This window comes from Lissotriton helveticus, chromosome 10 (genome assembly GCF_964261635.1).
Source record: "Lissotriton helveticus chromosome 10, aLisHel1.1, whole genome shotgun sequence".
Classification (NCBI taxonomy): Eukaryota; Metazoa; Chordata; class Amphibia; order Caudata; family Salamandridae; genus Lissotriton; species Lissotriton helveticus.
Window position 1 is genome coordinate 940915419 of NC_136071.1, and position 16120 is coordinate 940931538.

General features: G+C 48.0%; 1 protein-coding gene across 1 annotated transcript in view; it reads right to left on the reverse strand.

Annotated features, from left to right (window-relative positions):
- ITGA8 (integrin subunit alpha 8) overlaps positions 1 to 16120 on the reverse strand; it is a 713969-nt gene that overhangs the window by 336900 nt on the left and 360949 nt on the right. The window contains exon 13 of the mRNA XM_078663606.1: positions 14383 to 14574. Coding sequence (XP_078519732.1) covers positions 14383 to 14574 — 192 coding nt within the window. The remainder of the gene's footprint in view (positions 1 to 14382; positions 14575 to 16120) is intronic.

Consider the following 16120-nt stretch of genomic DNA (forward strand, 5'->3'; position numbering starts at 1 on the left):
TAAATTGGTTTATTCCTGACTTGTGCATATCACTTGTGTTAGAAGCGGCTGTCTCTAGTTGGCAGAGGTATACACTTCTGACAAATAGGGACACACCTTTTCTAGTCAGGGCAAGGAGATCACACACTTAGATAACCCCTGCTCACGCCCTTGGTAGCTTGGCAAAGCAGACAGGCTTATCTCAGAGGCAGTGCGTTAAGCATTTATGACCACATACAGTAATAAAGTGAATACACTACAAATGGACACGACACAGTAGTATTATAAAAATAAGTATTTTTATATAAGGTTTAGCACAAGACCAAATAACGACAAAAATATACCACAGTCTTAATAAATACTCTTGGAAGGAAAAATAATAGTTCAAGCACGGTTTCTTCTTAGCACAAAGTCTTTAGTATCAAAAGCAACTCTTCTTCTCTAAAACACAGTTCTTGGCAACAATGTAACCCACACGGGAGTCACACGACGTCGAGGCAAAGTTAATCCAAAGGTTCGGCGTCGACCGCAAGGAGCGCTACGTCGAGCCCGGAGTCGCACAGACCCCAACAACACAGTACCTTGGAAAAGTGAAGCACTCGATGATCAGCGGCGTCGAGATGTCCGGCGTCGCGTCTTCGGCGTCGATCGGGCCTCGGAGTCGGGGCGATCTGCAGCGGCGTCGACCGAAGTCAGGCGGGAGCAGCGCTCACGGGATGAAGCAGGATACGGCGTCGTCGATGTCGATGTTGCAAGAGTGAGCAGCGCTCACGGCGTCGAAAGGGCTCGAAGTCGATGCGATCAGCGGCGGTGCAGACACGGGGTCACTTGGAGCTGGAGCCGAACTCACTACTCACTGGCGTTGCTGCTGGCGTCGATCGGGCCCGGCGGCCGGCGTCGAGGAAGCGGGACACTGGAGCCGTTACTCACGATGTCGAGCTGGATTCGGCGGCGTCCGTCGGCGTCGAGATTGCTGGATCCTTTCAAAGGTGCTGGATTCACAAACTCCAGCAAATAGTACTTTAAGCAGATGAAGTCCTTTAGCCCTGTGACTTCAACAGGAGACTGGCACTCTTCCAGCCCTTGGAGATTTTCTCAGCAAAGAGTGAGAGTACACACACAGTTCCTCTCTCCTGGTTCCTTGGCAAAAATAAAGAAGCAATGCAGGATTCCCCCAACAAACAGCACTCTGGCAGAAGGGGTAGGCAGTCCTTAGATCAGCAGGCTTCTTGTCCTTGGTTCAGGTTTCCTTGTCAGAAGTGATCTGATTTCTTGGTTCAGGGGTCCTTCTCTTATACCCCTTTTTGGCTTTGATCCCTTTGTCCATGCAGGGGAATTTCCCCCCATCCTGGGTTTGTTGTGGGTGTTGCCAGGCCGAAGCACCTGGCCTATTCACTGGGCAGGGCAGAGTCCTCAGCCGCTCAGCAGGAGCGGAGCCAGCATTGTCACTGGCAGGGGCAGGGCCATCAGCCGCCCGGCAGGAGGCGGGCCAGGAAAGTCCCAGGCAAGCACAGAGCCATCAGTCGCCTGGCAGGGGGGCGGAGCCAACATTGTATCAGGCAGGGCAGGCTATCAAGAGCTACTCTCCCCTACTCTCAATGCAAATGCCCCACTCATCCCACACTGACTCATTCAGACTCTCTGGAGCCACCCAGCTCCTGTCACACGCACACCAGAACCAGCAGAGACCGGTAGACAGTTAGACAAGAAAATAGCTACTTTCTAAAAGTGCTATTTTCAAACACAGAGTCCAAAAACCATCCACACAAATGGATGCATTATTAAACCCTGAGTTCAGGGATACCAAACTCGACATTGCACCATGCTCCCCGAGCCCGCTAGGATTATAGCATTAATAATCCTGGCAGCCCATTCTAACTGATGGAGAGCAGGTTACCTTACAATAGTGAAAAACGACTATGGCTGTAATTCACTATTAGGACATGCCAACCTTGTCAGGCTTGTCCTACCTTATGCTTACAATGCACCCTGCCCGTGGGCCTACCATAGGGGTGACTAACATGAAGTTAAGGGAAGGTTTAGGGACTGGCAAGTAGGTGTACTTGCTCAGTCCTCGTGACAGTCAGACTGCACGTGGTCTGGCAATGGCAGACCTTCAGACATACTTTTACTAGGCCGCTCTTGTGGGTGGCACAACATGTGCTGCAGGCCCACTAGCAGCATTTGTATTTACAAGCCCTGGCACTCCTGGTGCACTCTACTAGGGACTGATAGTAAACCAAATAAGCCAAACATGGAAGTAAATCAATACAGCAATTTCACATAGGGAGCACTTGCACTGTGGCACTGATCAGCAGTGGCACAGTGCCCAAAGCATATACCAGCAAAAACATCGTAAACAGAGGAGGCAAACAGAAAAAATGGAGGAGAGACTCATGCCAATGATGCCAGGTCTAACACGTGTCCCCTCCAGCTGAAATGTGGGGAGAACTACCCTTACCCTAGGGAGTCCTCATCACTAAGGCGGAAAAATCTGGACAGACCATCAGCATTGGCGTGATCTGTGCCAGGGCGGTGTTCCACCGTGAAGTCCATCCCCTGTAGGGAAATGGACCACCTCAACAGCTTTGGATTCTCACCCCTCATCTGCATTAACCATCTGAGGGGCCTGTGGTCTGTCTGCACCCGGAAGTGAGTCCCAAACAGGTAGGGTCTTAGCTTCTTCAGCGCCCAGACCACAGCAAATGCTTCTCTTTCTATCGCACTCCACCTCTGTTCCCTGGGAAGTAACCTCCTGCTGATGAAGGCTACGGGTAAGTCTCGGCCCTCTTCATTCACCTGAGCTAGAACAGCCCCCACGCCATGCTCTGAAGCGTCCGTCTGGACAACAAATTCTTTCGAAAAGTCGGGTGCCTGGAGTATGGGTGCTGTGCACATTGCAGTTTTCAGGGTGTCAAAGGCCGTCTGACAGGCGTCAGTCCAGTTCACAAGTCTTGGCTGCTTCCTGGAAGTCAGCGAAGTCAAGGGGTGCACAATGTTACCATAATCCTTGACAAACCTCCTGTAGTAACCCGTGAGACCCAGGAAGGCTCTCACCTGAGTCTGGGTTTTGGGCGGTGCCCATGCCAGGATGGTATCAATCTTGGGTTGCAGGGGGGCCACCTTGCCGCTCCCTACTTGGTGCCCCAAGTACACCACTGAACCCTGCCCAATCTGGCACTTACTGGCTTTGATTGTGAGGCCTGCTCTGCGCAGGGCCAACAACACTTCCTGGAGGTGGCACAAGTGTTCCTCCCAGCTGGCGCTGAACACTGCGATGTCGTCCAGGTAGGCGGCACTGAAATCCTCCAGTCCAGCCAAGACCTGGTTGACCAACCTCTGGAAGGTGGCAGGGGCATTCTTCATCCCAAAGGGCATAACCCGGAACTGGTAGTGCCCATCTGGTGTGGAGAATGCTGACCTCTCTTTTGCCCCATCGGTCAAGGCGATCTGCCAGTACCCAGACGTTAGATCAAACGTACTAAGGTACCGGGCAGCCCCTAACCGATCGATGAGCTCATCAGCTCTGGGGATGGGGTGCGCGTCAGTCTTGGTGACTGAATTGAGTCCTCGGTAATCCACACAGAACCGAAGTTCCGGTGAAGCACCAGGCGCTGCAGCCTTTGGAACCAAGACCACGGGGCTGGCCCAAGGACTGCTAGAGGACTCAACCACCCCTAGGGCAAACATCTTGGAGACCTCCTCCTTGATGTATGCTCTGACCTTGTCAGTCACTCTGTAAGCCTTGTGCTTGACAGGAGTGCTGTCCCCGGTGTCTACATCATGGACACACCACTGAGTAACACCAGGAATCAAGGAAAACAGATCAGGGAATTGCCCCAACAAATGGCGACAATCCTGCTGCTGTTCAGGGGTCAGTGTGTCAGAGAGGACAACACCATCCACTGACCCATCTTGCTCTTTTGCATACAGGAGGTCAGGAAGAGGCTCACTCTCCTCCTCCATTCCAGCATCTGTAGCTAGGAGCATGCCCACTTCGGACCTTTCTAAGTGGGGCTTCAAACGGTTGACATGCAGGACCCGCAAGGGGTTCCTGGGAGACTTTAAATCCACCAGGTAGGTGACATCGCTCTTCTTCTCCACAACCTCGAATGGTCCAGTCCACCTGTCCTTGAGCGCACAAGGTTCCACAGGGGACATGACCCAAACTTTCTGTCCAGGCTGAAGCTCTACCAGAGTGGCCCTCTGGTCGTACCACCGCTTCATCTCCTCCTGGCTGGCCTCCAGATTTGCCTGAGCAAGATCCCTGAAGCGCCTAGTCTGGTTCCTAAAGGCCAGCATGTAACTGTATACATCCTGGGGAGGTTTCCTGGGAGATTGCTCCCAGCCTTCTTTGACCAGACTTAAAGGTCCTCTTACCGGGTGACCATACAAAAGCTCAAAGGGGCTGAACCCTAGAGACTTCTGTGGCACCTCACGGTAAGCAAACAACAGGCATGGCAAGAGGACGTCCCATTTACGCCTCATTGGTTCTTCAAGACCCATGATCATGCCTTTAAGGGTACGGTTGAATCTTTCAACCAACCCATTACCTTGAGGGTGGTAAGGAGTGGTGAACTTATAAGTTACCCCACACTCCTTCCACAGAGACTTCATATAGTTGGAAATGAAGTTGGTGCCCCGGTCTGACACCACCTCTCTGGGGAACCCCATTCGGGAGAAAACACCCATCAGTGCCCGTCCCACCACGGGGGCAGTCACTGTTCTGAGAGGGATGGCTTCCGGGTACCGTGTGGCATGGTCCACCAAGACCAGGATGAACCTGTTGCCCAGGGCTGTCTTGGGGTCCAGTGGCCCAACAATGTCAATCCCCACCCGGTCAAAGGGGGTACTGACCACGGGAAAAGGTTGGAGGGGAGCCTTCTGCTTCCGCCCGCTTTTCCCACTTGCCTGGCAAGTCTGACAGGTCTTGCAATGGACATCTGTGTCCCTTCGCATCTGAGGCCAATAGAAATGGGTGACAAGCCTGTCATAGGTCTTGTCCTGCCCCAGATGTCCAGCTAACGGAACGTCATGAGCCAAACCCAGTAGGAAGACTCTGAAGCGCTGGGGTACCACCAGCACACGGGCTGACCCAGGCTCAGCAGCCTTAGGCTCGCTATACAGGAGGTCGTTCTCCCAGTACACAAAATGTGACCCTGACTGATCACCTGAGGTTTGGGCTGAGGCCTGCTGCCTCATACCCACAAGAGAAGGGCACACTTTCTGTTCTGCACAGAATTCTTCCCTGGAGGGACCACCATCCTGCTGCCAGTGGGTCAGCTCGGGCAGGTCTCCCAGTTCAGCAACTTGTTCGCCTGTGGGTTCCAGGGCATACCCCTCAAGGTCTGCCTCCTCCTGGACCACGGGAACTACGGGGGACGGTTTCCCGCGCCCCCTGCCTCTTCTCTTCACAGCTGGGTCCTGGGCCATACTTTCAGGCTCCAGAACCCCATCAACACCCTTACTTGCCGTCATGGATCGAGTGGTTGCACACACCCACTCTGGCACACCCAACATTTTCAAATGTGTCTCCCTCTCCACCTTAGCCCAAGGGGAGTCTTCTAAATCGTTGCCCAGGAGACAATCAACAGGCATGGCGGGCCTCACAGCAACCTGAAGAGTACCCGAAACTCCCCCCCATTCAAAGGAAACTTGAGCTACCTCACACTCTTTCTGGGAGTTGTCAGCAGCTATCACAGGGTAGAATGCGTGGGGAACAACCTGCTCTCTGGACACCAAGTGACACTTGACAGCTGTCACACTCGCTCCGGTGTCTCTGAGAGCCTCAACTCTATGGCCATTAATGGTCACCCACTGCCTATATTTTTTAGTGTTACTAGGCAGAGGGGGTGGCGGGACCAATTCCATGTCTCCTAGAGAGACCAGGGACATCTCTGCGGGACCCTCCCCACCATGGGCAACCATCTCCTCCCCTCCCAGAGCTACACTAGCCAACTGACGGGGTGGTGCACTGGGTAGTGCACCAGACTTCTTCAAGGGACACTGAGGGTCATAAAAACGGTGTCCTACTTGCTTACAAACGAAGCAGGTCAGTGGGCCCCTATGACCAGGTTTACCTGGCGGGGCCTCTGATTTCTTCACAGGGGGAGGCTGGGAACCTTTCCCTTGGTTCCCTTGGGGATTACTTTGGGGCCCTTTCTGGGACTCCTTCTGTTTACCCCTGTCCCCCCCACTCTTCTGCTGGGGACCCTGCCCACCCTTGGCTGAGTCTCCCACTGGACCCTTGTGGACCCTGGTACTGACCCAGCGGTCCGCCTCTTCAGCAAGTTTTCTAGGGTTAGATATCTTGCTATCAATAAGGTGCTGGCGCAGCTCTGGAAAACAGTTATTAGACAAGTGCTCCCAAGCAAACAAATCATAAAGAGCATCATAACTTTCCACTTTGCTGCCCTTTACCCAACCATCCATGGCTCTGCAAAAATATGACACATACTCCACCCACGTGGTACCAGGCAACTTCTTACATTCTCTAAAGGCCTGTCTGTACTTTTCTGGGGTTAGGCCATACCTTAACATTAAAGCATCTTTCATATGAGCATAAGACGTCCTATTCTCAACAGGCATGTCTAACAGGGTATCTCTTCCCTCATTCACAAAGCGACCCCACAACCCCGCTCCCCAATCCTTCTCAGGGACCCGGTGGGCCAACAATGCTAACTCATATGCTTTAAACCATTGACCAATATCCTCATTCTTCTGAAAATCTTTGATCACATCTTTGGGAAAATAAAACCTACTTTCTGCAGGCACAGATGGGATGCTGCCACCAGAGGGATTCAATTCTAACTTTTTAGCTTGGAGCTCCAACTCCCTCAACTTGGTATCACGCTCAAAAGCTAACTTCTCTCTTTCAAACTCTAATCTTTTGATCTCTAAATCAGCTTCTCTCCTGCCTCTTGCATTCTCTATCTCCAACTGCCCATTTATCTTAAGTTTTGCCATTTCCACGTTGTAGGCTCGCTCCTTCGCCCTTTCTTCTCTTTCTTCAGGGGAAAGACCTTTGGAGGAAACACTGCTGCCAGGAGGGGATACAGGCCCAGTCACGGGCACTTCCTCCTCCCCTTCCTCTGTCGGTACCACCGCCGGGGCAGAGGGATCTCTGGCCTCTAACCAGGCTTCCAATGCTTTGAAATATTCTGCTTTCTTGGAGAGGCCTGGAGTAGGGACTTTCAATTGTTTGCAAAAGTGTTTCAGCTCCTTTAAGGAATAATCATTTATCTTACTCCTATCAAATTCCTCCACAACAGCAACAACAGGGGCAGTGACTCCGGCGTCACTCATGGTCAAAACTGGCAGTTTCAAAAATCAAGCTTCAGGAAAAGCGGAGAACAAAAATAGAATATCCAACCAAAACAGATTGTGGCTGCGCTATGGTCTGCTTTCACTATGTAGCGCACACTAATCACTGCACATGGGTCATAAATGCAAAGTTCAAAATCCCACCGCTGCCACCAATGTTAGAAGCGGCTGTCTCTAGTTGGCAGAGGTATACACTTCTGACAAATAGGGACACACCTTTTCTAGTCAGGGCAAGGAGATCACACACTTAGATAACCCCTGCTCACCCCCTTGGTAGCTTGGCAAAGCAGACAGGCTTATCTCAGAGGCAGTGCGTTAAGCATTTATGACCACATACAGTAATAAAGTGAATACACTACAAATGGACACGACACAGTAGTATTATAAAAATAAGTATTTTTATATAAGGTTTAGCACAAGACCAAATAACGACAAAAATATACCACAGTCTTAATAAATACTCTTGGAAGGAAAAATAATAGTTCAAGCACGGTTTCTTCTTAGCACAAAGTCTTTAGTATCAAAAGCAACTCTTCTTCTCTAAAACACAGTTCTTGGCAACAATGTAACCCACACGGGAGTCACACGACGTCGAGGCAAAGTTAATCCAAAGGTTCGGCGTCGACCGCAAGGAGCGCTACGTCGAGCCCGGAGTCGCACAGACCCCAACAACACAGTACCTTGGAAAAGTGAAGCACTCGATGATCAGCGGCGTCGAGATGTCCGGCGTCGCGTCTTCGGCGTCGATCGGGCCTCGGAGTCGGGGCGATCTGCAGCGGCGTCGACCGAAGTCAGGCGGGAGCAGCGCTCACGGGATGAAGCAGGATACGGCGTCGTCGATGTCGATGTTGCAAGAGTGAGCAGCGCTCACGGCGTCGAAAGGGCTCGAAGTCGATGCGATCAGCGGCGGTGCAGACACGGGGTCACTTGGAGCTGGAGCCGAACTCACTACTCACTGGCGTTGCTGCTGGCGTCGATCGGGCCCGGCGGCCGGCGTCGAGGAAGCGGGACACTGGAGCCGTTACTCACGATGTCGAGCTGGATTCGGCGGCGTCCGTCGGCGTCGAGATTGCTGGATCCTTTCAAAGGTGCTGGATTCACAAACTCCAGCAAATAGTACTTTAAGCAGATGAAGTCCTTTAGCCCTGTGACTTCAACAGGAGACTGGCACTCTTCCAGCCCTTGGAGATTTTCTCAGCAAAGAGTGAGAGTACACACACAGTTCCTCTCTCCTGGTTCCTTGGCAAAAATAAAGAAGCAATGCAGGATTCCCCCAACAAACAGCACTCTGGCAGAAGGGGTAGGCAGTCCTTAGATCAGCAGGCTTCTTGTCCTTGGTTCAGGTTTCCTTGTCAGAAGTGATCTGATTTCTTGGTTCAGGGGTCCTTCTCTTATACCCCTTTTTGGCTTTGATCCCTTTGTCCATGCAGGGGAATTTCCCCCCATCCTGGGTTTGTTGTGGGTGTTGCCAGGCCGAAGCACCTGGCCTATTCACTGGGCAGGGCAGAGTCCTCAGCCGCTCAGCAGGAGCGGAGCCAGCATTGTCACTGGCAGGGGCAGGGCCATCAGCTGCCCGGCAGGAGGCGGGCCAGGAAAGTCCCAGGCAAGCACAGAGCCATCAGTCGCCTGGCAGGGGGGCGGAGCCAACATTGTATCAGGCAGGGCAGGCTATCAAGAGCTACTCTCCCCTACTCTCAATGCAAATGCCCCACTCATCCCACACTGACTCATTCAGACTCTCTGGAGCCACCCAGCTCCTGTCACACGCACACCAGAACCAGCAGAGACCGGTAGACAGTTAGACAAGAAAATAGCTACTTTCTAAAAGTGCTATTTTCAAACACAGAGTCCAAAAACCATCCACACAAATGGATGCATTATTAAACCCTGAGTTCAGGGATACCAAACTCGACATTGCACCATGCTCCCCGAGCCCGCTAGGATTATAGCATTAATAATCCTGGCAGCCCATTCTAACTGATGGAGAGCAGGTTACCTTACAATAGTGAAAAACGACTATGGCTGTAATTCACTATTAGGACATGCCAACCTTGTCAGGCTTGTCCTACCTTATGCTTACAATGCACCCTGCCCGTGGGCCTACCATAGGGGTGACTAACATGAAGTTAAGGGAAGGTTTAGGGACTGGCAAGTAGGTGTACTTGCTCAGTCCTCGTGACAGTCAGACTGCACGTGGTCTGGCAATGGCAGACCTTCAGACATACTTTTACTAGGCCGCTCTTGTGGGTGGCACAACATGTGCTGCAGGCCCACTAGCAGCATTTGTATTTACAAGCCCTGGCACTCCTGGTGCACTCTACTAGGGACTGATAGTAAACCAAATAAGCCAAACATGGAAGTAAATCAATACAGCAATTTCACATAGGGAGCACTTGCACTGTGGCACTGATCAGCAGTGGCACAGTGCCCAAAGCATATACCAGCAAAAACATCGTAAACAGAGGAGGCAAACAGAAAAAATGGAGGAGAGACTCATGCCAATGATGCCAGGTCTAACAACTTGCCAATAAGGCCCTAGTATATAGTCTTACAAGTGCACCCAGGGCCTGGAAGTCAAATGGCACTTGAGGACTGCAGCACCTACTGTGTGATCCTCTATAGTGGTAGCATAAACATTGCTTCAGGCCTACACTGTGTAGATTGACTATTGCAGTATAAACATGCAATGTGATCTGCCAATTTACACCCTTTTGACAAGTAGAAACACCCTTTTAAATATTAGCGAGTAACCCGATGTAAGACTTGTAGCACACAAGCTAGGGTGTATGATATTTAAATGTGGGATATATAGAAAATGTATATTATCATGTCCCTTGATTGACAAAGCCCTAAACATTATTTTCACAGTTTCCTATGTAGAAAACCAGATTAAAATACTAATACCTTAACTCCGATTGGAACAAGTTGGAAAAATAATCAAACCACTTTTTAAAATAGCTATTCAAATCCAATTCAATTGTGAAGTCATATTTGTAATAAATATTAAGAAAAAGTAACTTTTAAAAAGTTGCCTTTTACCCTCCTGAAGTGTCAGAAGGCTAATTACTATACATCTCTGCCAGCACTTAACCTGTGCTCATATTTTAATAGGTGTGACCAAGGTGTAAAATGCCACCCCAGAGCAAATACTAGGCTGACCTGAAATGATGGTGAAAACTCCTCTGAAATTCATAGAACAGGCAGGGAGTTGGGCTGTGGGCATTCCTATTGACAATGCAGTATTAAATCCTGCTTGACAGATCTGTTGAGCACCAGGTAATTTTTGGGGCACACTTGAAAGGGAGAAACTAGGATGTCAATGCAGTTCTTGTGCATCCACTGTCTGGTTGCTGGAGGACACTGCTTTTGTCATACCAGACTTCTGTCTCTGGATTTATTGAGGGAACAGGGCCCGCCTCATATGGGGTTTTGGTGTTAGATGTGGGAGGACACTAGGTTTACCTTACTACACCCCCACACATCTTCAGACCTCAGAGCCCAAGTGTACATATGGCCGTAAACTTCCACCATGTTGACAATGTTGTGTTATTTTTTTTATGTTATGTAGATTTGTATAGCGTATTATTGACTCAAGAGGGTATCAATACGCTTGGGCAGGTCTATAGGTGTGTAGTAACCCCAGGTGCTTAAAAGAAGAGCTAGGTCATCAGCTTCTTGCAAAGCTCAAGAAGTGAGGAGTAGGCTCTGATGTGTCGAGAAAAGTTATTCCATGTCTTGGCTGTGATGTAGGAGAGTAAGCGACCTCCAGTTTTGCTTTTGAGGATGTGGGTAGTGTGTGAAGTGAGAGTGTAGAGCCTGCAGTCCCGATTCACAAAGGCAATCTGAGACAAAAGTCTAACTTTACGACTTTTAGTATTCACAGAGGTCATTTAAAAGTTGTATGTTTATGTCCACAAACTTGCTGGAATATCCGCACCTGGGCCGAACTCTCCGCACTCGGGCCGTAGGTGTCTGGGGAACTTGGTGAAAGTGTATGTGTCTATTGAGATATTCTGGTCCTGTGTTGTGTAGGGCTTTGTATGTGTACATGAGAAATTTGAATTGGCTGCACTTAAGAATGGGTAGCTAGTGAAGTTTTCTGAAGTGCAGTGTGATGTGGAAAATCGACTATGAGTGTTGTGGCTGGTCTGGAGTCTGTGCAGAAGTTGTTTGGAGATTACAGCATAGAGTGTATTGCTGTAGCCCATCCTTCTGGTGATAAGTATTTGCGTGATGGTCCATCAGGTGCTCTGAGGCAACCATTTGAAGATCTTTTGCAGCATGCACAGGATGTGGAAGCAGGGGATGCACACAGCATTGACTTGAGCTGTCATTGAGCTTGTCGTCTAGCCCTGATACATTGCATTGCAGTAAGGCAAACAGGATATACTGCAAATGTAGGTAGGTCAAGGCCTGGGAACCTTTTCTCCATCAGTTGGGGGAGGGGCCAGGAGACACCTCCACACACTAGCTGGTGCTACGCTTAAATGTGACACCTCCAGGCACGCATGTCTTAACCCTTTCTGGACCTGTGAAAGATCAGAAGTGGACTGAACATGCTTTCTTTGACCTGAGAGGACTGTTCCTGCTCCCTCTTGAACCCAGGGCAAAGAAGTGGACTCCAAGGGTCAGCTGGCTGACCTCCTGGGTGTATACAAGGGGAGAGCAGACTGCAAATGGTCTGATCCTTATAGTTCCCAGGTGATCAATGGCAACTTGCTGTTAGCATCTCTGTGATCCTGTGAACATCTCTCAGTGCTTCACCTGTGGTCCTGTGGGCTTTAGAACTGTACTTCTATGTTGGATCGGGACTTAAAAGACTACGGGCCAGATGTAAAACATGATTTAGCATGTGCAAACGGGGTTGCGACCCGTTTGCACATGCTAAATCTGATAGGGCCATGTACAAACACTATTTTGCAAGTTGCAAATAATTTGTGACTCGCAAAATAGTGTTTTGCTACTCATTATTAAAAAGGGGCGTTCCCTTCCTAATGGTGACTCACAAGCCATGCAAATATTTTGTAACCGCAATTGTGGTTGCAAAACACTCCCAATTTACCGCCCTCTTCAAGAGGGTGGTAATGCAGTCGCAAATGGGAAGGGGTCCCCAGGAGACCCGATCCCCTTTGCAAATGCAGGGGAAAATATGTTTTAGGGGCAGGCAATGGTACCCTTAAAAAATGTAATGAAAATGTTTCATTTTTTTTTCTTTAATGCATCCCATTTTCCTTTAAGGAAAACGGGCTCCATTTAAAAAAAACACTGCTTTATTTAAAAGAAGTCCCAGACTTTAGCAGTCTGTTGAGCTCAGCAGGCCACCATCCCTGGGAGGGCCAGCCATTCCCAATGAGGCCGCAAATTGCAAGTGCCTCATGAATATTGATGAGGCTCGCATTTTGCGACCCCATTGGGGATCACAATCAGTGTCTCAGACAATGTTATACATTTGAAATTGCGCTCGCAAATTGTGACTCGCAATCAAATGCAATTTGCGAGTCGCAATTTCAAATGGTCGTACATCTGGCCCTAAGTCAGAAGGTAAAATCTTTGACCAAAACGAACCTGGTTGATGTACCCAACCTGCACTTCATAGGCAGTGTGAGCTCATTTCTTAACAAGATCTTTAGAGGTAATTAAAAACGAGAATATTGTGGAGAATCAAAAAGAATGTGTGATACAGTTGCTGTTGGAAAAATGAGACACTTTGAAAAAAATATATTTACCATTATGGAACTGCTTCATATTTTACAGAACTTGAATATCAATTGAAAATCAATAACAAATAAAATTAGCTCCTTCAACCCTATAGCCATTGTTCTGCGAATCTAAAACAGATTCTTAACGGGCGCATTAAATGTTAAAGTTTGTATGTTGTGTTAGTGATTTTAAGTAGGGTCATTTAAAATGGCATCTAAGATTTTAAAAATAGCAAAATTTCACTCCACTCAAATACAATCTACTCCATTCATGGAGAAGTGCATTCTACAAAGAACATGAGTCGATGTGCAGCTTCTAACTCAATCCGGCTGCCACAAAATGTATCTATCGTTCAAAAGGGCCCTCCCTATTGCCTGAAATCTGCGATGAAAGTTTTAAATTATGGAAATACTGACCTACTCAGAGACTGAGTGAAATGGAATAGATTAAACTTGAATGAGAGAACATTCCCAGTGACAACAAGACCTGCATTTGCTTTGTGTGCTGTAGCTTTGTAATAACACATCCTCAAACTATAAACTTACTCTTTGATGGGTGGTGGCATAAGGTAAAATAAGAGTCCCCACCTGGCAGTGACAAGGGACTCTTCTGAGTATTGTCTGCTATGAAAATGCTCTACTTAGTCAGCCACCCAGTCATTTACCTGCCAAATAGGTTGACTGGCCTCTCCAATGTTTCTCCCACCCTTAGGGTCTCTTCTCAACCAAATTACACCATCTCCTGCCCCCAGCTAAACCTCGATTTTATTGACAGTATATGTAGTTTCGTTTTTTTAAAACAGGAGAATTATGAGTTTCAGTTCAATGGTCCAAAGAGAGTTCATACTTAAGAGCTGAAAGCATTAAAGGACACATAAATTCGGACTGGGCGGAGAAGCGTGGGCTACTAATGCAGCACTTGCCATACATCATAGGTAGAGCCAGACTATTAGCTAAACTGGTTAAGTGGGGTCAGCTGCTCATGCACACATTCAGGTTGCACCCCTGGTCTCATGGCGAGAGCATTCTGTTCACTCTGCCTCAGAAATGTTCCAATTGGAATGTTGTGACTACATGTACCAACATACAATGCTGTTAAGAGCAGAGTACAACAGTTTGGATTTATCATGGAGGCTATCAAGCATTTCATTCATACTTTCTGGAAACTGCTCATGACAGAAAATGGCACCGTTTTAACAAAAGTCCCCGAAAGCAATGCTACAAGTGCACAATCTAAGGAATTGTATTTAGGATTGATTGTTTTAAAAAATACGCTGCATTACTACAAAACATTTTGTTGACCACAATAGGTCATATGAGATTCCTTCAATTTCATTTTTACGCATGCATTGCCTACCCCACCACCTCCAAAAATCAATACCTGGATATTCATTGTTGTCGATGTCTGAATCTCCTCTGAGGGTGAATCCAAATCCTGCAGGTATAGACTGCGAGGCCCATAACCCACTCAGCACCTGGGAAGGCCTCTCGCTTAACCCTTTTTTACCGCCATTGTAAATAAATACTTTGCCCCTTCGTTCATCTCCTGCAAAAGGGGCGCCCACTGCAACATCTGCAACCAAGAAAGGCAGAGGTGTTAAAAATACTCTGAGATGTGATTTCTTTGTTTTTTAATAGTTTTTATGGAATATTTTTCTAATATATTAAGCTGTTTAAGTTTTGTGAAAGAGGCAGAAATCAATCCTTTTTATGTTTGTTCCTACAATTGGAGAAGGCAAATTCAGTAGATCTCAGAATCATTAAAAGACCCATCAAGCTTGCCTTCACAATCACTCGCTACTCCGTGTATGTCTGTTAGAGATTGCAGGGCTAGAAGCTGCTACCCTGGTGTCTGGTCCTTGAAGGCTGTGTTAAAAAGAGGAAGGAAACGGGGATTAAATAACACAGTTTACTTTATGGAAGTGTCACACTTTGTTCCCCCTCTACCCCCTCTGCAGAAAATAAAAGGATGCTGAGAGGTTACAGGTGGGCCAAGGAGCAGATTCTATCATATCAAAGGGCACATGATGTGTCTCATGGAACCCCTGTCTCATTGCTAAATCAATGTCCTTGCACTACTCTCACTGACTTACATGAGGGAGAACCAAGTACTGACCCTCGTTAGGAGTCAATAACAAATATGGAAGATTGTGTGGTGTGCGGAGAAGGTGAGGGTAGAGCCAGAAGAGGGTTAGGAAGATGCAACACTCCCTCTTTAGCATGTTTTATATTGCATCATAGTTTTATTACATCCTCTACATCAACCTAATCATTACATTGCATAATAAATAGGTAAGAAAAGTAAATATATACTTATCATGGAAATCTTGTGGCAAGTAATGCAGTGGATGTGCTAATATTTTAGCTCAAAACTCTCAACCTTTTTCACTGAGTGATACAAAGAAAAATGCACTGCAATGTAAATTTTTTAAAAGTGTCTTCATTCTGGGATGGAATGTAGGGTTAACAGACTCCCGGGGACATCATAGAGTGGGATGATCAGACAATGGGAACTGTTTCTTATATATTGCTTTTGCTGAAATGCAAGAATTGGTTTCACATTTTGTAGCTTTTCCAAAATATACTTAAGTAACCCCTTTCACAAAGAGACAGTGACAGATCTGCGATGGGCACTGTGCACATTGTAGACGTGCATTTACATGGCAAATAAAGGGATAATCAGCTCACCAATGACAATGCAGTGCGTGACAGTTGATGGTCAGGGCTGAGTCAATGCACACAGGGATGATATTTGTCTCTGAGGTGTATCTAGGATTTCTCTACATCAGGGGTCATATCAAGAACGACTGCACTGACTCAGTGCAGAGCTGCTTGGTTCTTCAGTAAGCTAGTGAAGCTGTCGATGATGCGGCCTCACATCTTCCTGTCCCAAGAGAAGAAATGCAAGACTTGGTGCACACGTGCCAGTAAAACCCAGAAGCACTACTTTTGCACACCACTTATATGGGAGAGCGCAGTGTGTGCTACACAATGCTTTTCGAATTCTGACATGCACAAAATGTACCATTTTTTCTAACCTGCGTGTGTATTTTGAATGCCCTGCAGTCGGAAAATATGTGATAGTGCAACTGACCAGGTCTTGTGGCTTAGTGGACTAA